At 33.8% G+C, this 18,358-nt stretch overlaps 1 protein-coding gene across 10 annotated transcripts in view; it reads left to right on the forward strand.

Moving 5' to 3' along the window:
• Nucleotides 1-18,358, forward strand: part of LOC139095278 (tachykinin-like peptides receptor 99D) — a 110,768-nt gene that overhangs the window by 61,690 nt on the left and 30,720 nt on the right. For all 10 annotated transcript variants that reach the window (XM_070646577.1, XM_070646576.1, XM_070646575.1 and 7 more), the window contains 2 exons: nucleotides 5,286-5,446; nucleotides 6,256-6,430. In XM_070646577.1, the coding sequence (XP_070502678.1) occupies nucleotides 5,286-5,446; nucleotides 6,256-6,430 (336 nt within the window). The remainder of the gene's footprint in view (nucleotides 1-5,285; nucleotides 5,447-6,255; nucleotides 6,431-18,358) is intronic.

Below are 18,358 nucleotides of genomic sequence, written 5' to 3' on the forward strand. Positions count from 1 at the left end.
TACAGCATAACTATGTCAAAACATTGTAACAAAACTTTTTATTCATATTTTGTGTTGTGTTTTTGTGTATATGTGCTTACAGTCATATTTCCGAGCCTCTGTTGTGTAGACACAAAAGGAATGAAACATCGTATGGGGAATTTTTTTCTTCATTTCTTCTTGTTGGCACTTCCATGCCTTTTATTTGTGCCACAAACTTGTGAAATAAATGAAAAAAAAGGGGTTAAAGAAGTTTTTTCACGCGTAGATGGAAAGAAAAGCTTCCGAAAATGCCGGAAAGTTTTTGCACTTCCCGCCATAAAAGTTTATGTACATTCACACATGACTTGAACTTAATAAAAGATTATTTTTTAGTAGGTTATTATGAGGATGAGATGAATCTGTGTTAAAGTTATGATTTTGGGGTTGGATTAGTGAGTTTGGTGGTGAATATGATGTTAATTGCACTGGGAATCGGGAATTGACAGGAACCAGCGATAAAGCTTGATTCAGGTGGAATCAAGGGCAGGTCGTGAATTACAATTGATCTGTACCGCTAGCGAAGTAAATAAGTATGGAAATAAGTCGAGAACTCGGTAATGGAGCTTGGTTTAATGAATACTTCTGAAAACGGAACCTTGCCTGTGTCATTTCACACCAAAGACTTTAGTAGCACGACAAACCTAAGTGTAACCATGACACGACATTTTAGCTCCAAAGTCTCAAAAAGTAGCTCAAAAGTCGTCAATTTTTAGACATTTCGAAGCATTTTTCCAGCCTGTCAGTGTGCCATGCTTAACAAACTGCCCACAACTGTGAATAATAGAGTGTGAAATACAAAATGATGATGAACAACTTTTATTCATGACTTCTTCTTCGATTTCATATTGCCGTTCTTTAATGTGATCATAAAAAGAGACTTTCCTAGACAAAATGTAATAAAAAAGCTCTCTTCTTATTATTTTATAGATACAAACATACATATTTCACTTCCATCATATTCATAGTTGTATGCAGACGAGGAAATAAGATTCAATTTGTCATTTTTTTTACCACATCAGTGGCAGATGAAATTTTCATTTTATTTTTCAATATATTGTGTCATATTTTTTGAGATGTGAACATCTGATGGCTGGAGATGATGTAATGTATATGAGAATATTTGATATGGCTTGAAAGGGATGATGAGAAACGTTTCAAATGCATAAAATTTTTAAGGATTTTTATTAGCCATGGATCCAAGTTCAATGTGATTGTTGAAGCATGAATATTGATTTTTAGGAATCAGATCATGTGGATGCAAACCTACCAATGCAATCTTATAAGTCTATTGGCAATCTGGATGGACAACAAAATTGCAATCTATGGTTTTAATTCTTGTCAGAGACTAAATTTGTTGAGCAGATTAATAGCTTTTTGGTCAGTTTTGATAATTTTTGGTCATTTTTGGGCATTTCATATGATATCAAATTTTTCTTGCTTACTTACTGAGATCATGTTCTTATGTGGAACTCTAGTAACAACAAAAAGCTGTCCATCTGACTCTGTTTCTGGATATGTCACCTAATTAGAAAAATTTCTCCATCCGCACAATATGTAGACATTCTTTCATCACTGTTCGGCACCAAGTAGCTTTTGGAGACTTTAGGCGCTATTTTTCGTTTGGGAATCTAGATTCAAACCAGATTTTGTACCTAAATAACCAAGATCGGTTCATTCATCAATTTTGTAACTCTGGGGAATTCCTGGATTTCGATCCAGCATTTCAACAAGCGTAACTCTAGTATCGTCTAGAATTTAAGCCTTATTCAGCATCAGTTCAGTATCTTACTAGTCTGGTGCCGGATTTTGGATCGATCAAATCATACTCCGACACCAAGCCAGAGCCTTACTTTCCTAGTCTTGGATTCAAACCTAATTTAGCATAAAAGCAGAGTGTTGTCGTTCTGGAGCCGAATTTTGGATCGATTAAATCGTAATCCGACATCAACCCAGAGTGATGTCCTCACCTTCCTAGTGTTTAATTTAGATCGATTCAAACCCAATCCGACACCAAATTAGAGTCACGTCTTCCAGATTCCTGATTTTGGATCATTCTACCGATTTGTGCTTTTCGAGATAATAATTTAAGATTATCTTCCGTTCACTACAGCTATAACCCCAATTTCTCCTTTAAAACATATTTTTAATATCAACAAAGAACAATCTCCTATCAAAATCTTAAAGTAAATTTGATCCCATCGTCACACATATTCTCTCATATCCTTTAACCCAAAGCAACACTTACGTGACTTTATTTCATCACCAATCTCATAACTTATTGCCAAAAAATAAACAATATACAGAAAAAAATATTAATTTTAAATAATCCTTCATTAATGTAAACATCCTCATATAATATTTAATTCATATTCATGAATCCAACAACCTAGAAAATTATTAATACCCACATAAATTATGTATTTTTAATCCACATATTTATTAAATCATACAATAACTGTACGTATGCTCATAATAATAAATAAATGCTTTGTTGTTTTGTATAACAAGCATTAAAGAAAGCAAAGGAACTGCTCAAGTGGATGAATACAACTTATTGTATGAAAAAAAAAGTTAATTAATTCAATTAATGGATGATGAAAAGAAGTTTCATGCTTCATTTTGATTGAGATTCAAGCATATATCAAGGGATTCATATCCACATGCAAAAAATGGAAAAAAGAAGCATGATGACACATTCATATATTATACTTTAAATTAAATGTGATTTTTTCATGTCAGATATTTTATTTTATTTTTATCGTCGAGTTCTTTTATATATTTTTTGATATATATGAATATGAATGGCATGGATGTTGTTCCTGGGAGGAACATTTACATACATTAAAGTAAAGACTATGAGAAGGAAAAATGGTTTGTTTTTGCATAAGAAACTTTGATTTAATGATTAAATTAAACAAAGGGAGGAACCTTCTTCATTTTTGCTGTTCATGGATAGACATAGGATTCTACACTTATGACTGCATCTTGACAGGACCGTGACAATTGATTTCAAAACATTTTTTGCAAAAACAGTGGCTCATCACTTTGTGCCGCCCGAAAAACAAACAAAACTCCAAAATCTCTAAGCTCATTTCAAGCTTAGAATAAATTACAACAACAAATTGTTAAATTGAATCAGAACAACTGTGAGAAAGTTTTATCATAAAATTTTAAATTCATACCATAAATAAAATGAACACAATAGAATATCTTAACAATTATTAAAATTTCTGTTCCGAGATATTTTTCACTTCATTTGTGATTCAAAAAGCTTTTCCTTTTTCTTCTTTTAAAATCGCTCAGAAAAACTTTATCGTTTGGATTTAATTCTCATAGAAAATGTAGATGGAAATAAGAAGGAATAAGAAGATTTATTAGAAAAAAAGAGAATAAATATTAAAAATTGCCTATGGTGCTAAATGTTCTTTCAATTTATTTTAAATTGATTTTATAAATTATCCGGAATATTAAAAAAGAAAAGCTTTCGATAATCTCTTTCAATTGGAAAATTTATAAGCTTTAGTAAGTATGCGTCTTGTTATGATTGAATTATTGGATTTTCATTAATACTTTTCTGTTCTCTTTGGTGATTCGAATTGAAGTTCTGTATCAAAATTGAACAGTGAATTTCTTAGAATCTGCATTATTTAAATCAGATTAAGCCTCAACATCCTGAACAATGCAATTTTGGATAGAAAACTGTTTTGAAATCAATCATCACTGTGTTGCACGGTGCGGGCATTATGTGCATAATGCGCATCATGTTCATAACGCACTTCGTGTAAATAATGCGCACCGTGGTCATAATATGCATTGTATGCATAACGTGAATCGTTTGTATAATGCGCATTGCATGCATTATGCGCATCGTATGCATAATACGCATCGTATACATAATACGCATTGTGCGCACTTAATGGACTGTCCGAATTATCCCTCAGAAAGACTCTTAAAAAACAGCAAATGCCAGCAAAACATTTACTTAATAAATATTCTATATCTGGGTAACTGTGCCTTGTTGCTAAATTTATCACCCATAATTAATAAGTGTGTTTGATATAAAAAATTCAGTTCATTAAAAAGCTGAAGCAATTTTTAGGTTATTTTCTTAAGAATTCATCCTTCAAAAAAAATGTCCTTAATTAACACATAAATTTCGTGGGTAGAAATTCAATTAATTTTCATTCCATCAGCAAACATTTGACCTTATTTAAACTGTGTAAGAATTCAAAATGCTCTATTGGCATTAATCACTTCAAAAAATAATTGCCATTTTTTTTTTGGGGTGGGTCTATCACAATTTTTTTGATGCTTAAACAAGTGAGAGGGAAGATAAAAAAGTTGGCGTCAAAAGAGCAATCAATGAACTGTTGAATATTCATGAGTCATTCTCACAATGGGATTTCTTTTTTGTTACACTTGAGTGCCTACCTTTTTTTTGGAGAAGTCCTAAAATTTAGTTTGTTGCTGGGTGTCCATTACAATAGGAGGCATTTGTTCTGAGGCTTTGTGTCTAATGTCACGAGTTGTTAGGTGTATGGAGTCTTTTTAAATGTTTTCATTAGAATTGATCTATTTAAAATACAAATAAGGATCTTAAATGGTATGCTTCGTGAGAAATTGAAGGTCACGGGATGCTATGGCGTTCAAAATGCCTTTGATGATCCAGTTGACAACCTTCGGATGATCATTCCTTATAAAACTGCTAGATACAACCAGAGTGTGGCTTTCTCAAAAACGACTGTTAATTTTTTTCAAAAAAAATATTTTTGTCGCTAAAATTAAAATTTTTTTTGACAGTTACTTATACTTTTCTTCGTAACGTAAATTTTTATTTCAAAATAAGTTAAGTTCGAAATGTTCGATTTTCGAATGTCGAAGAATTCGAATTTGAGACGGCCACACTCTGGATACAACCTTAATTTTGCATTCCGAACCCTAAATTGTGCTTTAAATCTGACTCGTATAGTACAAATCGGATCCAAAATCCTGCACAGGTGACACCAGATTTGAGTCGAATCGGCACCAAGTCATGTCAACACCTACCGGAAGCTCGGATCCTAGCATCCAACCCTCAACTTAACCACTATCCAAAAAAAAGCTCTTTTTTAAAGCCAAAAAAGCTCTCACATCTAAAAAACACAGACAAAAACTTTCCTCCAACATCCATTAAAGTGTGCAGCCATAAAATACATAACTTCATTAATCCACCTCTTGATAAAAAAAAATTGTTCATGTTTTTTCTCTTCTCTTTTTTGTTACAGAGACGTGCTGAATAATATTTACATTTTACCAGTATGGCGACAAATAGTATGGAGCATACTATTTGCTGGCATGATTGCGGTTGCAACAGTTGGCAATCTTGTCGTTATATGGATAGTATTGGCTCATAAGCGGATGAGGACAGTAACAAATTATTTTATAGGTATGTATTGTAAGGTATCATAGTGTTATTAAGTATAAGCCTCTTTGGATTTGGTTCTTAATTACACTGCAAACAGTTTTGATGTTCATTGAGTAATTTTGGAGCTGTTCATGCAGATGTGATGCGGGCTTTTTGGGGTGTTATTGAATTGGAATTTCTTGGTTAATTATTAATTTTAATGAGATTTCTAGTATGGGGATTGGGGATGTTTGTAAATGATGTCGAGGCTAGTGTTGGCCAGACTCTAATGTGGAGGCATCTCCACTTGATAGGCGTGGGGTAGATGAAGGTCAAGTATAGGTTAAGTGTAGGTTAGGTGTAGGTTAGGTGTAGGTTAGGTGTAGGTTAGGTGTAGGTTAGGTGTAGGTTAGGTGTAGGTTAGGTGTAGGTTAGGTGTAGGTTAGGTGTAGGTTAGGTGTAGGTTAGGTGTAGGTTAGGTGTAGGTTAGGTGTAGGTTAGGTGTAGGTTAGGTGTAGGTTAGGTGTAGGTTAGGTGTAGGTTAGGTGTAGATTAATGGTAGGTGCATACCCTGGATTGAAGTAAATGCTTGGACACCCAAGTATAGAGGTAGATAGTTGATGTATACCAAGAAAACGGCCCAAAATCCACATCGTCCTCAAAAACCAGACATCATGTATAAACAATCCTCATTCTATATCCAACAATACCTACAAATTGCTTCATCCACCTGCTACATTGCATAATAAACAATCCATAATTACCATTAATCCATCATTTATATTCATCCACCTATCCAAAGTCAAACAAAACTAATAAAGTTCCAATTTTACATTTTACTCTCTTTACAGTAAATTTATCAATAGCTGATGCAATGGTATCTACATTAAATACCGCACTCAACTTTGTATACATGTTGAATTCAAATTGGCCTTTCGGAACGCTGTTCTGCAAAATATCACAATTTGTTGCAAATACTAGTATATGTGCTTCAGTATTTACATTAATGGCCATTGCTATCGATAGGTAATTAAGTTTCGTGTCCCTATTATAAATATTGGGGATGTGCAAGCATATGTTTCTTTTTTTTTGGTATGTGTGTATGGATATTGTTGACTAAAAGGGGATGAATGCGATTAAATTTTTTTCGAGTGAATGCGTAAAGGTAAATGTTTATCTTTGTCTGAATCTACAACGCGTGGCGAGATGAAATCGGGAATGAATGAATGAAATCCAGAATGTTGAAGGATATTAAAGGGATACTTGATGGATGAGTGTCAACTTCATGTCCTTTAATTCATCAAAATTATAAATATTTACTTTAATTAGGATGAAACAGCTTTAAAGAGCCATTCAAGTTAATATAGCATTGAGACACAAAAGGCGCCGTAAATGGTGCTTTCAAACCATTGCTTACTAATTTCACTGGCCGTACAAATCTATTGTGAACCATGGCCTCTCTCAAATGGCTCTATCGTCAATATTGTACCATTACTACGACGAAACAGGACGATTAGTCGATTCAAAACCCAGCCCAGACCGGCGTGGCTCTAATTTGATGCAGCATTAGGTTTAGTTCATATTTGTTTAGATTTACCCGACTAGAAGTCGATATGATGCTGGTTCCAGGTCGAATTTGACTTCAAATCAGAGTCACAGCCTGTTGTCGGATTTTTGATCGATTAACCGCTTTGTGTAACCCGGGAAAGAACCTCATGTCCTCTTCTGTAGCTTCCTAAGCCCATTTTCCAATAACAGCATTTAGTTACTGCATAGACTGTCATTGTAGACTAGAATTTCGTAAAAATCACACTTAAATAATAATCTATTCACTCAACGTGAAGTGACATGACCTTAAGCACCCATAACCCATCCTATAATCCTCATCATCAAAGCCATCAGTTCCATAAAATTTATGAGTTTAATTAAAATATCTTGTTTCATTTGAATACATCATTATAGTGTAACTTAAAACCATAAATAAATCCTATTCATACTAAAAATTTTTGATTTAAATTACCAACAGTGTCATGTCATTTGCAATGTTAATTAAGAGATTGATGAACAGTCAACATATGAAGTCATAATGTTAAATATTTGATTTGTGACTATGAAGGACAAAATGGCAAATTTTAAGCGCGTAAAATAAAAGTTGCAAATTTTAATTTTGATGCTTTTAAATCACAAAGGTAATTAGTGTGCTTTTATAAACTTTTTCGTCTGTCAAAATGGGAATGAGGAACAGAATATTTTTAATTGCTATGGAAACTTGGGTATAATAAATTATGTGAAATGTGTGCAAAATAATTAAGTTCTGTAGGATGATTTAATTTATAATAAAAAAAAAGTGGAAAAATTATTTTTTAGACAGATGAATAGAGCTGGTTATGATTCTACTGAGTAGCATAATGTGGTTGCTTGGACAAAGGAATGGTGCCTCGTTGATGGCAAAACGTGAAGGGAGCCTCGTCCGGCTAAGATTTGAGGGTATTCTGACGACAGGATTTAGGGGCAGAGTTGGCAGGACTCCAAAATTTGGAGGCGCTTCCACTAAAGTCCGGACAATACTTTTGTGAGGCGACTCCATAGCTGAGTCAACTTTTTGGACTTTTGGGCTGGGCCGAATTTAACCTAATCTTGCCCAGAGCCAGAGTCACGTCGACCTAGGATTTTTGGACATTTCTACGTCGTCTGGCTTCTAACAACAAGACTTGAAATTCAAAGCAATTAAGGGAAACACTTTCTGAATAGTTGGCATAGATGTGCATAAGGGAGAGGAGCATGGGTTGACATCCACCAGACCCCCTCGCTCCCCCCACTCTTTTTCTTCGTTTAAGACAAAATTCTCCATTTTTGATACAAAAATCCCATGATATCCCCAATTCCTTTCAAATATTCAATTCCCCTCTTATAAAAATCAACCATAAATCGCCCTTGAGTTGCCATTCCATCCACTTTCATCATTTAAATAACGAGTATCGAATACCAGCTTGACAATTATCAGAACAATTCTCTCTTTGAAGCTTAAAACATCAAAAGCATCAAAATAATTAAAATAATTGAGATACAAATAGCCTGAATATATATTGACATTTTTAAAAACAAATTTCAACAAAGTGACTATCGTGAATTCTCTGAAATTCATTTACACTTTCAGTTTATATATTGAATAGCTCTTTGACTATAAAGTGAAATAAAAATGCATACAATGACTGAGTTGACATGATTGAGTGATGGGACGAAATTGTGTGAAATTGCTTTAATTTTAACAAAAAAAAATGTTTAAAAGGCATTTAATTGGGATAAAAATTTCTATGAATTTGCATGAAATGGAAGAGATGACATTGATGGGTTCATGGATATGTCTAGTAATGGATTCATATGGACAATTTGAATTCGAATAATATCAGAGTTACTTAAGTGAATCTTGAGCGAAAAATCTTTTAGATGCAATAATCATGACGTCAAATGACCGTCATCTAATAGCCGGAGCTAATAGCTGAAACAGTAAAGTTATTTCTGGACACAAAAACCTTTATGACTCATGAACATCATTTATAAGGTAGCTGAAACATTAAACAGAAAAAAATGATAAATTTTCCCAACAAAAGAATCTTTTATGAAGTGAAAAATGAAGATGTCATTTCCAAATTACTCAACACATAGCTTGTTGTTGTGGCTGTTTTATCTTTACGGAGCAAAAATGACGTTTCATTTCTGGGGGATAGTAAGGTGTTGAGGGTGGCTATAATAGAAATTCTTAGCAGATTGTATGTAATTTTTTATTGATGGAGGACAGGGATGCATTGCTATGGGACAAGAGTCAAATTTTGGTTAAGGAATATTTAAGTCAATTCTGTCTTATTCTTCAATTTTCAAGGATTTTTAGACAGAAATCCCAAATTAAAGACATTAAAAAGTTCTCAGGACCAAGACTTCCAAGACTAGGTCTTGGTCTCAGTATCAGTCTCGGTCTCAGACTAAGCCTCAAACTCAATCTCGCCCTCAGTTTCAGCTTCTGTCTCAGTCTCAGTCTCTGTGTCGATCTTAGTCTCAGTCCCTATCTCGATCTTGGCCTCGGCCTCGACCTCAGCTATAGTCTCAGTCTCAATCTCAATCTAAAGAATTCGTCGAAACTGGGATTTTTGGACACCTAATGGAAATGCCTCTGCTGGTAGGTTGACCTTGAATGTATAACATCTCCATTTTGAGTGACATAATGTCCAAAAAACCCCTGTCCAGTAACAATGCAAAAGTAAAGAACAGAGAACAAAAGAAAGTAAAATTTATGATTTAAATATTTCTCATGAAATGTCCATAAAATTTGTAATTTTTATTGTTCATATGAGATTTATTTTAGGATTGGTGCTGATAGCATAAATGGATCTTTAATGACCATGTTCTCTCTCACCCAAAACAGGACAACTTTTCTCACTCAATCTCCATGTTCTTTAAATTACGTTTCGAAAAACTTTCTCTCTGTGGAATTGTTGAATCGTAAAGTTTTAAAGCTTTTTCTGCATGTTTAACACAAAACATTTTTTTTTTGTTCCTCAACAATTTTCCAATTATGAAAAAGTTTACCTATTGAGGATGTAAGTTTTCATCACATTACATTTTATCATCTATTTTCTTGTTCTTTTCTATGATAAGATCTTAATTTTGTGTTTTATTCTTTTAATATCCTTGAGGCAAGTAATGTTGATTGGGTACGATAAAAATAGGAGAAAAGAAAAGTAAGTTTGGGGAGTGAATAGATGAGTTATGTGGGGAATTGTGAGCATTTTTGTGTAATAGTTACCTATTTCGAATAGAACAAGTCGGTTAAGTTATCTAAAATCTGGTACCTGGCCTTATCCGCACAATTCATAATACGCGCATAATACGCGTATAATACGCGCATAATGAACATGGTCAAGAGTCCATCTCACAAAAGTGAGTACTTACTTATCTGTACGGTCAGCGAAGTAAGTAAGTATATACGCTGATTGTCTGATAGGACTAGATTATACCTATGGTATGAAAAACCAGTTTTTCCTCAAAATTGAAGGATTTGAACAAAATTTTACTCAAAATACCAAATCTATTTCATTCATCCTCCATTTATTTCGATCTCAAGGTTCCTTCATTCCCAAAAAAATCGAAAACTACGAGTCGCAATTGGAGCAAAAACATTAAATCAGTATGTATAAAGCGTAAACTCTAGTTTTCATAAAGTCGTAAAAGAAAAAACTACACATTTCCACTCCACTTCCCAAAAATATATGCTCAAAAGATATATTTTCTTTATTTTTTATTGCCTTTATTCTTCTTCCATCATTTACTACAATAGAGCATCTCATATAAACATATTTACGAACTAACATAAACAAGACAAAAAGGGAAAAAAAATCAGGAAATGAATTAAGGAGAATTGAATTACTCAAAATAAGAGAGAGAGATGCGATTTGATGGAGATTTACTGTATGTTATGCTATATAATGTCAATAAATCCTCTATCTGCTTTCAACATTATCATTATGCTTGTTATGCTGTTTACATTTCAAGTCAAATTGAACGCTGTATTTTGGCTTTGTTGGCAATCGCGTTTGGAATTGATAATTTTCTCTTTTTTGTTGGAACCGACATTTTGGCTTACATTTTAATTTTCAGTTGTTGAATCTACTTAAAATAACTGTTTTGATACAAAGAAGAATTAAATTTTTGGTACTTTTTAGTCACTGATGTGGAAATGATTGCTAAATCAACTCATAATTCAGTTTGTGAATGCCACAATAATCTCATCAAATAGAAACATTTTATTACATTTTGAACATTATGGATTTGAAGGATGATGCATTATTGTGTGTAATATTGTGCATATTGAGTGCTAATCAGTGACTTGAGGGGTAATTCGGTAGTTATGATTGTTTGGAGTTATGGTTTTCAAATATTAGGATTTAATTATCATTTACACAGGTTGGTTCCATATTTAATTGAATTTGAGTTCAAATCCAGTATTTTGAGAGTTGAATGTTCTAAAAAGTCTTCCAAAAATGGTGTTTGATGTGTCTCGAATCTAAAATGTTTTAATAGCTTTGTAGTTTCCATTTTTGAGAGCAGAAAGGAAGGATCTAGAATGTATAAGTCATAGTAATTTGCAAAATTTGGCATTAGAAATTGGCTTGCGATTGCCAGCGATAGGTCCAGTTTCATCCGACATCTTTGGAAGGTCTTGGATCACAATTGATCTGTACGGCCAACAAAGTAAGAAGTAAATTGACAGAATTGCTATTGTTAAAATAAGTACATATTCAGCTGATGAAAAATTGTCAGAAAATTACATCTTCTACCTCACTTTATTCATTAAATGTAAATACATTTAAAGCTAATTTACATATCCAAATAAACAGAACTAATTATGTACTCTAAATATAGTCTCTGCATATGTTTACGTATAAAATTTACATTTTCGCAAATGTTCATACTCAAATAATATCTGCATTAGGTTTTTGTGTATTTATTCAATACATTATCATCAATTTTACTGCAGTCGTTCTGCTTGATGTTCATCCTACACACAAACACACACATTTGTAAGAAAATAAACATTTTGGTATGATTTAGGCAAATTATTTCTTGTGGCTTCTATGGAATTGGCAAGTAAGTAATGGCAAGATGAAGACAAAATTTATGCTTCATAAATCCTAGCAAATATTGGCACAGCTTCACATAATTTTTAAAGGGACATAAATTTTTAACTTTCACATAAACATGATTAATATGAATATTATGCATCTATGTACCAATATTGGACTCATTGAAAAGATCGTTAAAAATCACAATGTATGTAATTTCAAGGGATAATGATGGTAAAAGTTTGGAATGGAATCAATATTCTTTTAATCTGTTTAATGTATTATTAAAAACGATAATTTTGACATTAAGTTAATGATGATTTTATATAAATATGCTGCCAATATTGCGCATTATATGTTTGATATCAGAATTGCTTATTATGGGTTGAGGATTTTGTATCATCAGTAATGAATTTGGAGATGAATTCAGATATGATGAGTTCATATTCTGTCTAATACTTACAATAACTTAACAGCAACATAAATAGCATATCTTCTTCAACAGCTTCCACACATTAAGTTTTAAATCCAAAACCCGACACTAATAATTAAGCAGCAAAAAAGCGGCAATATCAAAGATAAATGACCACTAAAAGCTTCAATTTTAATATTTTTTTTCACTCAAAATCGGCCTCTTTACACGGTCTTAAATCACATTAAAGTAATGGATAGCCATGCAATAAATCTAAAACATTTTCATGTAAACAGTCATTCAATATGTTAAATTTATTTGCATAAACCTTTTCGAATCATTTCCAGTCGATTTAAAGTAAAAATACATTTTCAATTGGCATTCGCGTGACAGACGTGCGGTTGAAAAGTGAAATTTTTTGTGCAAATAATATATTATTTTTTTGGCAAGGAAATTTGGAATAATCGTGTGCGATAAGGCTGCTTAGCTACTTCATCTATTATATTGAATATAGCAGAGCTAAGGAACATACAATATCATGATAAATTACAATAAAAACCTTTTTGCAATACTGATAATTTACTTAATGAGGGTAAATATCAATTTCCGTTGAGTGGCCCAGTGATTTTGCTGGGAACGTGCCTGAATGGAATATTGAAATTGATTTGAATCATTTGGAGTGCATTTATTATTTAAAAATTGAGATTTTTGAAGAAAAAGTTATTTTAAAAATTAATTTCAATTATTTTATGGTTGCTAAATGATTTTGTGGGTAGTTGGTGGATGTTGCATAACATTCCTAAAAACTAGAGCTCCAAGTAGACTCATATTTCATAAAGAATCGAATTTAGTCAACTTTTCCATTCAAAATCTGAATCAAATTCACTTGAATAGCATTAAATAGTTGATACTTAATAGCTTTGTTGACTATACAGACTCTATCGCTGACTACCACGTCCCAATTTCACAAACCAACTGCTGTCTCTGTAAACGGCTTTGGCTAATCGACCAAAAATCCAACCCCAGACCAATATTACTCTGACTTGGCGCGACATAAACTGAATCTGCTATCAAGTAAGACATGACTCTGACTTGGTCATGACAGAGTCATGTTGGTCTGGGTCATCCAATCAGAGTCATGTCTTACTTGGTACCAGATTCAGTTTATATGGAACCATGCCAGAGTCATGTCGGTCTGGTGCTTCATTTTTGATTCATTCCCCGACTTCCAGGAATGCACATAGTGTATAAATTATTGAAATTTCGACCCCAGATCAGCGTGACTTTGGCTTCATGTAGATTCAATTGAATTCAGCCTCAGGTTTAAATGAAGACCTTTGGCTAGAGTTAAGTCGTACTGAGTTTAGAGTCAAGTCGGCTTGAGGCTAAAATCAAGTCAGGTTAAATCCAGAGTCAAGTCGGACTGTGACTAGAGTCAAGTCGGCATGAGTCAAGTTGGACTATTTCGGAATTTTCAGCAATTTCTACGTCATGTGTCTTCTTGTGCTTTTCGGATCTATTCACAAGCTCTTCCACAAACTAACATAAAAATGCACTCCAAATCCTATCAAAACTAAATCTAATGCCAATGTCTTCCCCTCAAACCACCAACAGATATCCCCAATAAGTTGTAATTTTCATACCCAAGCATCAGCAACAACATCTATGCGACCAATATGGAAATTTTCGTCATTTTTTCAAGGTAACGTTCAATATCAATGCTACCAAAAATGCATACCAGTCGTACAGGCCCAACCACAAATGTTGGTTGATTTGTGTAACAAAATTTGTCCAATGAATCCAGCCATGCCAGATTGTGCAAAATGTCCAATAATTTTGGCCCAAACCACACCAGTTATGACAATAGATGAAATAACGAGACGACTTGATATGGCAGAACCGGAAATAATTGTGATAGAACCGCAATCGCATGCCATCTTTTTTAGACCAGAAGTTATGGTCGTTGGACAAGAACGAAAGCAATGCTGTTATATGGATCAATGTGAGACTGTTCCACTTTATGCAAAATGTGAATCACGTTGTTATGAGCCTTGTGATGCTGTATGTACTGGACGATGTCGCTTAAATCCTCAATGTCCAAATCAATGTGAAGTTGTTAAGCAGCAACTTTATAAAATCCAATACAAAATGTGGCTTGCTAGAAAATTGAATGAAATTAAGATAAAATATCGAGCTATGGCAACAGCATGTCTACTTAAAACTCGCTTAGCATTTGTACAGGAAGTTCAAAGCATACAAGGTCAAACTCCAGCATTTTTAGGTAGTGAATTGTCCGTGGAAGTTGTTCCAGGTCAAGTTGTACAACAACAAGTTGTTCCAGGTCAAGTTGTGCAGCAACAAGTTGTTACAGGACATTACATGACGCAATTGCGAGATGAAGACGAAGAACCTGGAAGTGGAGATGGTGAAAATAAAGCTATTGATTCACAGGATGATGACTCGTACAACTACTACGATGATCAAGCTAATCTTGTACATTCGAATGACTTTAAAAAAAAATAAAATTTTTTGGGAGGATTTATTTGGTTAGAGGAATAAATTTATCAAATTTATTGCAGCCTTTTTGTTTTTCTTCGGATTTCCGGGGATATTTACCCCGTTGTGTTCGTGACATATAGCTTTGTTTTGGCGTTTTGGCGCAGTAAAACATCATGGCAGACTAACCTAGATTTGTATTGATTCTGTCTGGAAAATTGTTCTAGTTATGATAAGAATTGGGTCTGAATAGATATTTTGTGTGCTTAGCAAAGATCAGGAAACAAAAATTCTATGTTAAGGCATGATTATTTTTAATTTCTCAAGCCGATCATGTCCTTACTTACCTACTTCGCTGGCCGTATAGATAAAGTGTGATTCATGGCCTCCCTCAGTCGGCTCCTGAGCCAATCATGCCAATCATGTCCAATCAGCACAAATTTAATCATTATCTGCACACAATCCAAGCATACGTAATAATTGAAATCAGAGTTGTTAGATACATAGATGTCTGACTGTGTCAAGACAGAGACATAAGCTCCGACATCATTTAGACCTAGGCATGGCTAGCCTAAGACATTTTTTGGTCTAGACATTGTCCGTTTGACTATCATTTGAATAACATTTAAGAGCAGTCTTGTCCAAACTGTGTACCGCGACACATTAGTGATTGGAAATGTCATGAACTGCATGTTTTGTGCTGTTTCAGTCGCGCTTTACCCCTAAGGTGTGCCGTGACACAAAATAGCTTTGACAACACCGATTTAGAGTGTCAATTAGTATTTTCCACAATTGAGAAGGCGTCCAGGTGCTCCAAGAGCAACATAGCGTCGAACGGCAATAAGGGAATGCCAGTTAGATGTCAAAACTGAGAATTTGTACAAGCTTTGTGATACAGCCAGCATGAAAATCATTTTTTAGCGTCCCAGGCTCCAAGTCGGAGCATGGTTCCAGTAATTAGGATTTTACAGCCATTTTACTCTTCAACTACACAGCTTCCCAAATGTTACCTAAAAGTTACACCTTCTCATCCTATCGATTCCATCAAACTATCTACAACGTTAAACACATCCGAATGATACATGCCGTAAACATAAGCAAAGCTTTTCATTAAATCAACATTCATATCATTCACGTAAACGAGTTTAAAACCGCAACTTGTAATGAATAATTAACACGAAAAATTTAATTATGCAGAAAATTACTTGAAAGGAACGTTTTTAATGTGCGATGCTTGTTGGATAAATGAATTTGAATGATGCAGAGTGATATAAAAAATTGTAATTCTATTGGGATTAAAAGATAAAGTTTAATGAGAACGAAAAAAAAAGTTTGAAAATTAATTAGATGAAAAATATTGCAGGAAAAAGACAATTGAGGGATTTTTTTTTGAAGACTCAGCGATTGAACAATGGAAAATAGTTTGGGGGGTTGTTCACTTGTTATGTAACGCGTTACATTTGATTAGTCTTATCCAAAACATATTCATTGGATGAGACGTAACAAAATCTCAACCAACAGGGAGGATTGGATGTGTTAGAGGATAAATCCTTACTATTTTGGATCAATCCTGACTACTTAGAGTCATGTTCCACCTTGTTGAGTTAGCTTCTAACCCTTTTGGGTCAGCATTCATCCTTTTTGGCCAACCTCTAACTCTTTGGATCAACCACCGCTTTTTTGGGTCACTTTGAACGTTTTTAGATCAATTTCCATCCATTTGGTTCAACCCTAACCCTTTTAGGTCATCCTTTACCTCTTTTAATTCAATCTCCAACTTTTTTGATCAATCCGCATCCTTTTAGGTTTACTTTAACGCTTTTGGGTCAATCCTCATCCTATTTGGGTCAATCTATAACCCTTTTAGGTCAACTTCCACTTTTTTGGTTAACTTCCACTCTTTTGTGTCAACTTTCACTCCTTAGATCATCCCCCATCCTTTAGGATCAACTCCCAATTTTTTGATCAATCCACATTCTTTTAGGTTCATTTCCACCATTTTGGGTCAATCCCAAGCCATTTGAGACAATTCCCAAAAGTTTTTAGTAAAAATTCTTCAATTTGCATGAGTTTTTCATGAACAGAACCTAAAAGCATTACGTGATAAGTGAACAGTCCCCATACCGAACTATACTAAAAAAAAAAAAACATTATTGGCAATAGTTCAGCAAAACTGAACTTTTTCTCCTTTGAGGGTTGAAATTTATTGATTGGAGTAAAATTAAATTAATTAAACATGAATCTTCAGTTCCTATGATTCAGCAGTATTTTTTCAACTCAAAAAAAAAATGAAATTCTTTCCTGAAATTATTTTTATTATAAAAATGTTGAATGAAATAATCTCATGGAATGATGCTTCTTTGTTCTCAATATTTTATTTCTATAGGAATGTTAAAGAAGCTTAAAATTCAGCATTGTCTGAGAATTTTTTACACTATTTTTTGCTGTCTGTGTCATTAAATTTGTCATTCACCGGAAAATTAAATTCTTGTCATTGTGAAATTATTATGCTGTTTGAATTCAGTTCCGGGGACGGATTATGACGGTGGAAATTGAAGGAAGTGATGTTGGATAAGGATAGGAACTGAGGGGTAACCTGGGTGACTTGGTCCAATATTTTGTCATCAAAATTGACCAATTAGCGACGTTTTTATGCTGTCAGGCAGGGATTGACACAATCTTCCTACTCTTTTTGGACAAATTATTCGATTAAGCTTCGCCCATGCTATAAGAACACCTCCACGTCCTAATGTCAACGCAGCAATATTGCCTACATTGTGCTTTTCGGGTAAATGAATTGAATGTATTTATTTGAGAGGCATGAGGCTAGGATTGGTAGTTCTACAGTACAGGTCCTAAGACTAGCTGCTTACAGTGAGATTACTATGAAATTCTAGATGTCGGAGGCTTCCTGAACTTCTTGTCAATGTAGTACAAGCTGTTAATTCTCTTTGCTATGTCTTGAGCTGCTTGTCAATGTAGGACTTTTATTTTCCGTGGCTTGGTCTTGAACCAATGATACCTGCCTCAACATCGCTATTACTGAGTTCCAAATCACAAAATCCATTACGTCATCAAATTTCCTCACCAAAATCAATTTAAAAAGACGTAATTTTAAAATAATCCCTAAATTATGCACAGATCGGAATAAGTAATGACGCAATTACTCTTACACATCTTTCATCAGCGACACACAAAGACAAAAAGCTTAAATGACTTGTTTAAAAAAGTTTCCAAACACTCAACTGACGTAAAGTAATAAATTTTCTCATGTCAGGAAGTCTATGAGCAGTAGAATGTCATAAAATAGGACACATTCTGACAAATACATGACAGAAAAATAAGAGAAATTTCTAAATATACAGCATGAGGAGGAACGACGTTCTCAAAAGTGTTGCCGCAATCAATCTGTTCCATACTTTCTAAAAA

Source organism: Chironomus tepperi, unplaced genomic scaffold (genome assembly GCF_022539635.2).
Source record: "Chironomus tepperi strain 1889 unplaced genomic scaffold, CSIRO-AGI_Ctep_v1 contig_364, whole genome shotgun sequence".
Lineage (NCBI taxonomy): Eukaryota > Metazoa > Arthropoda > Insecta > Diptera > Chironomidae > Chironomus > Chironomus tepperi.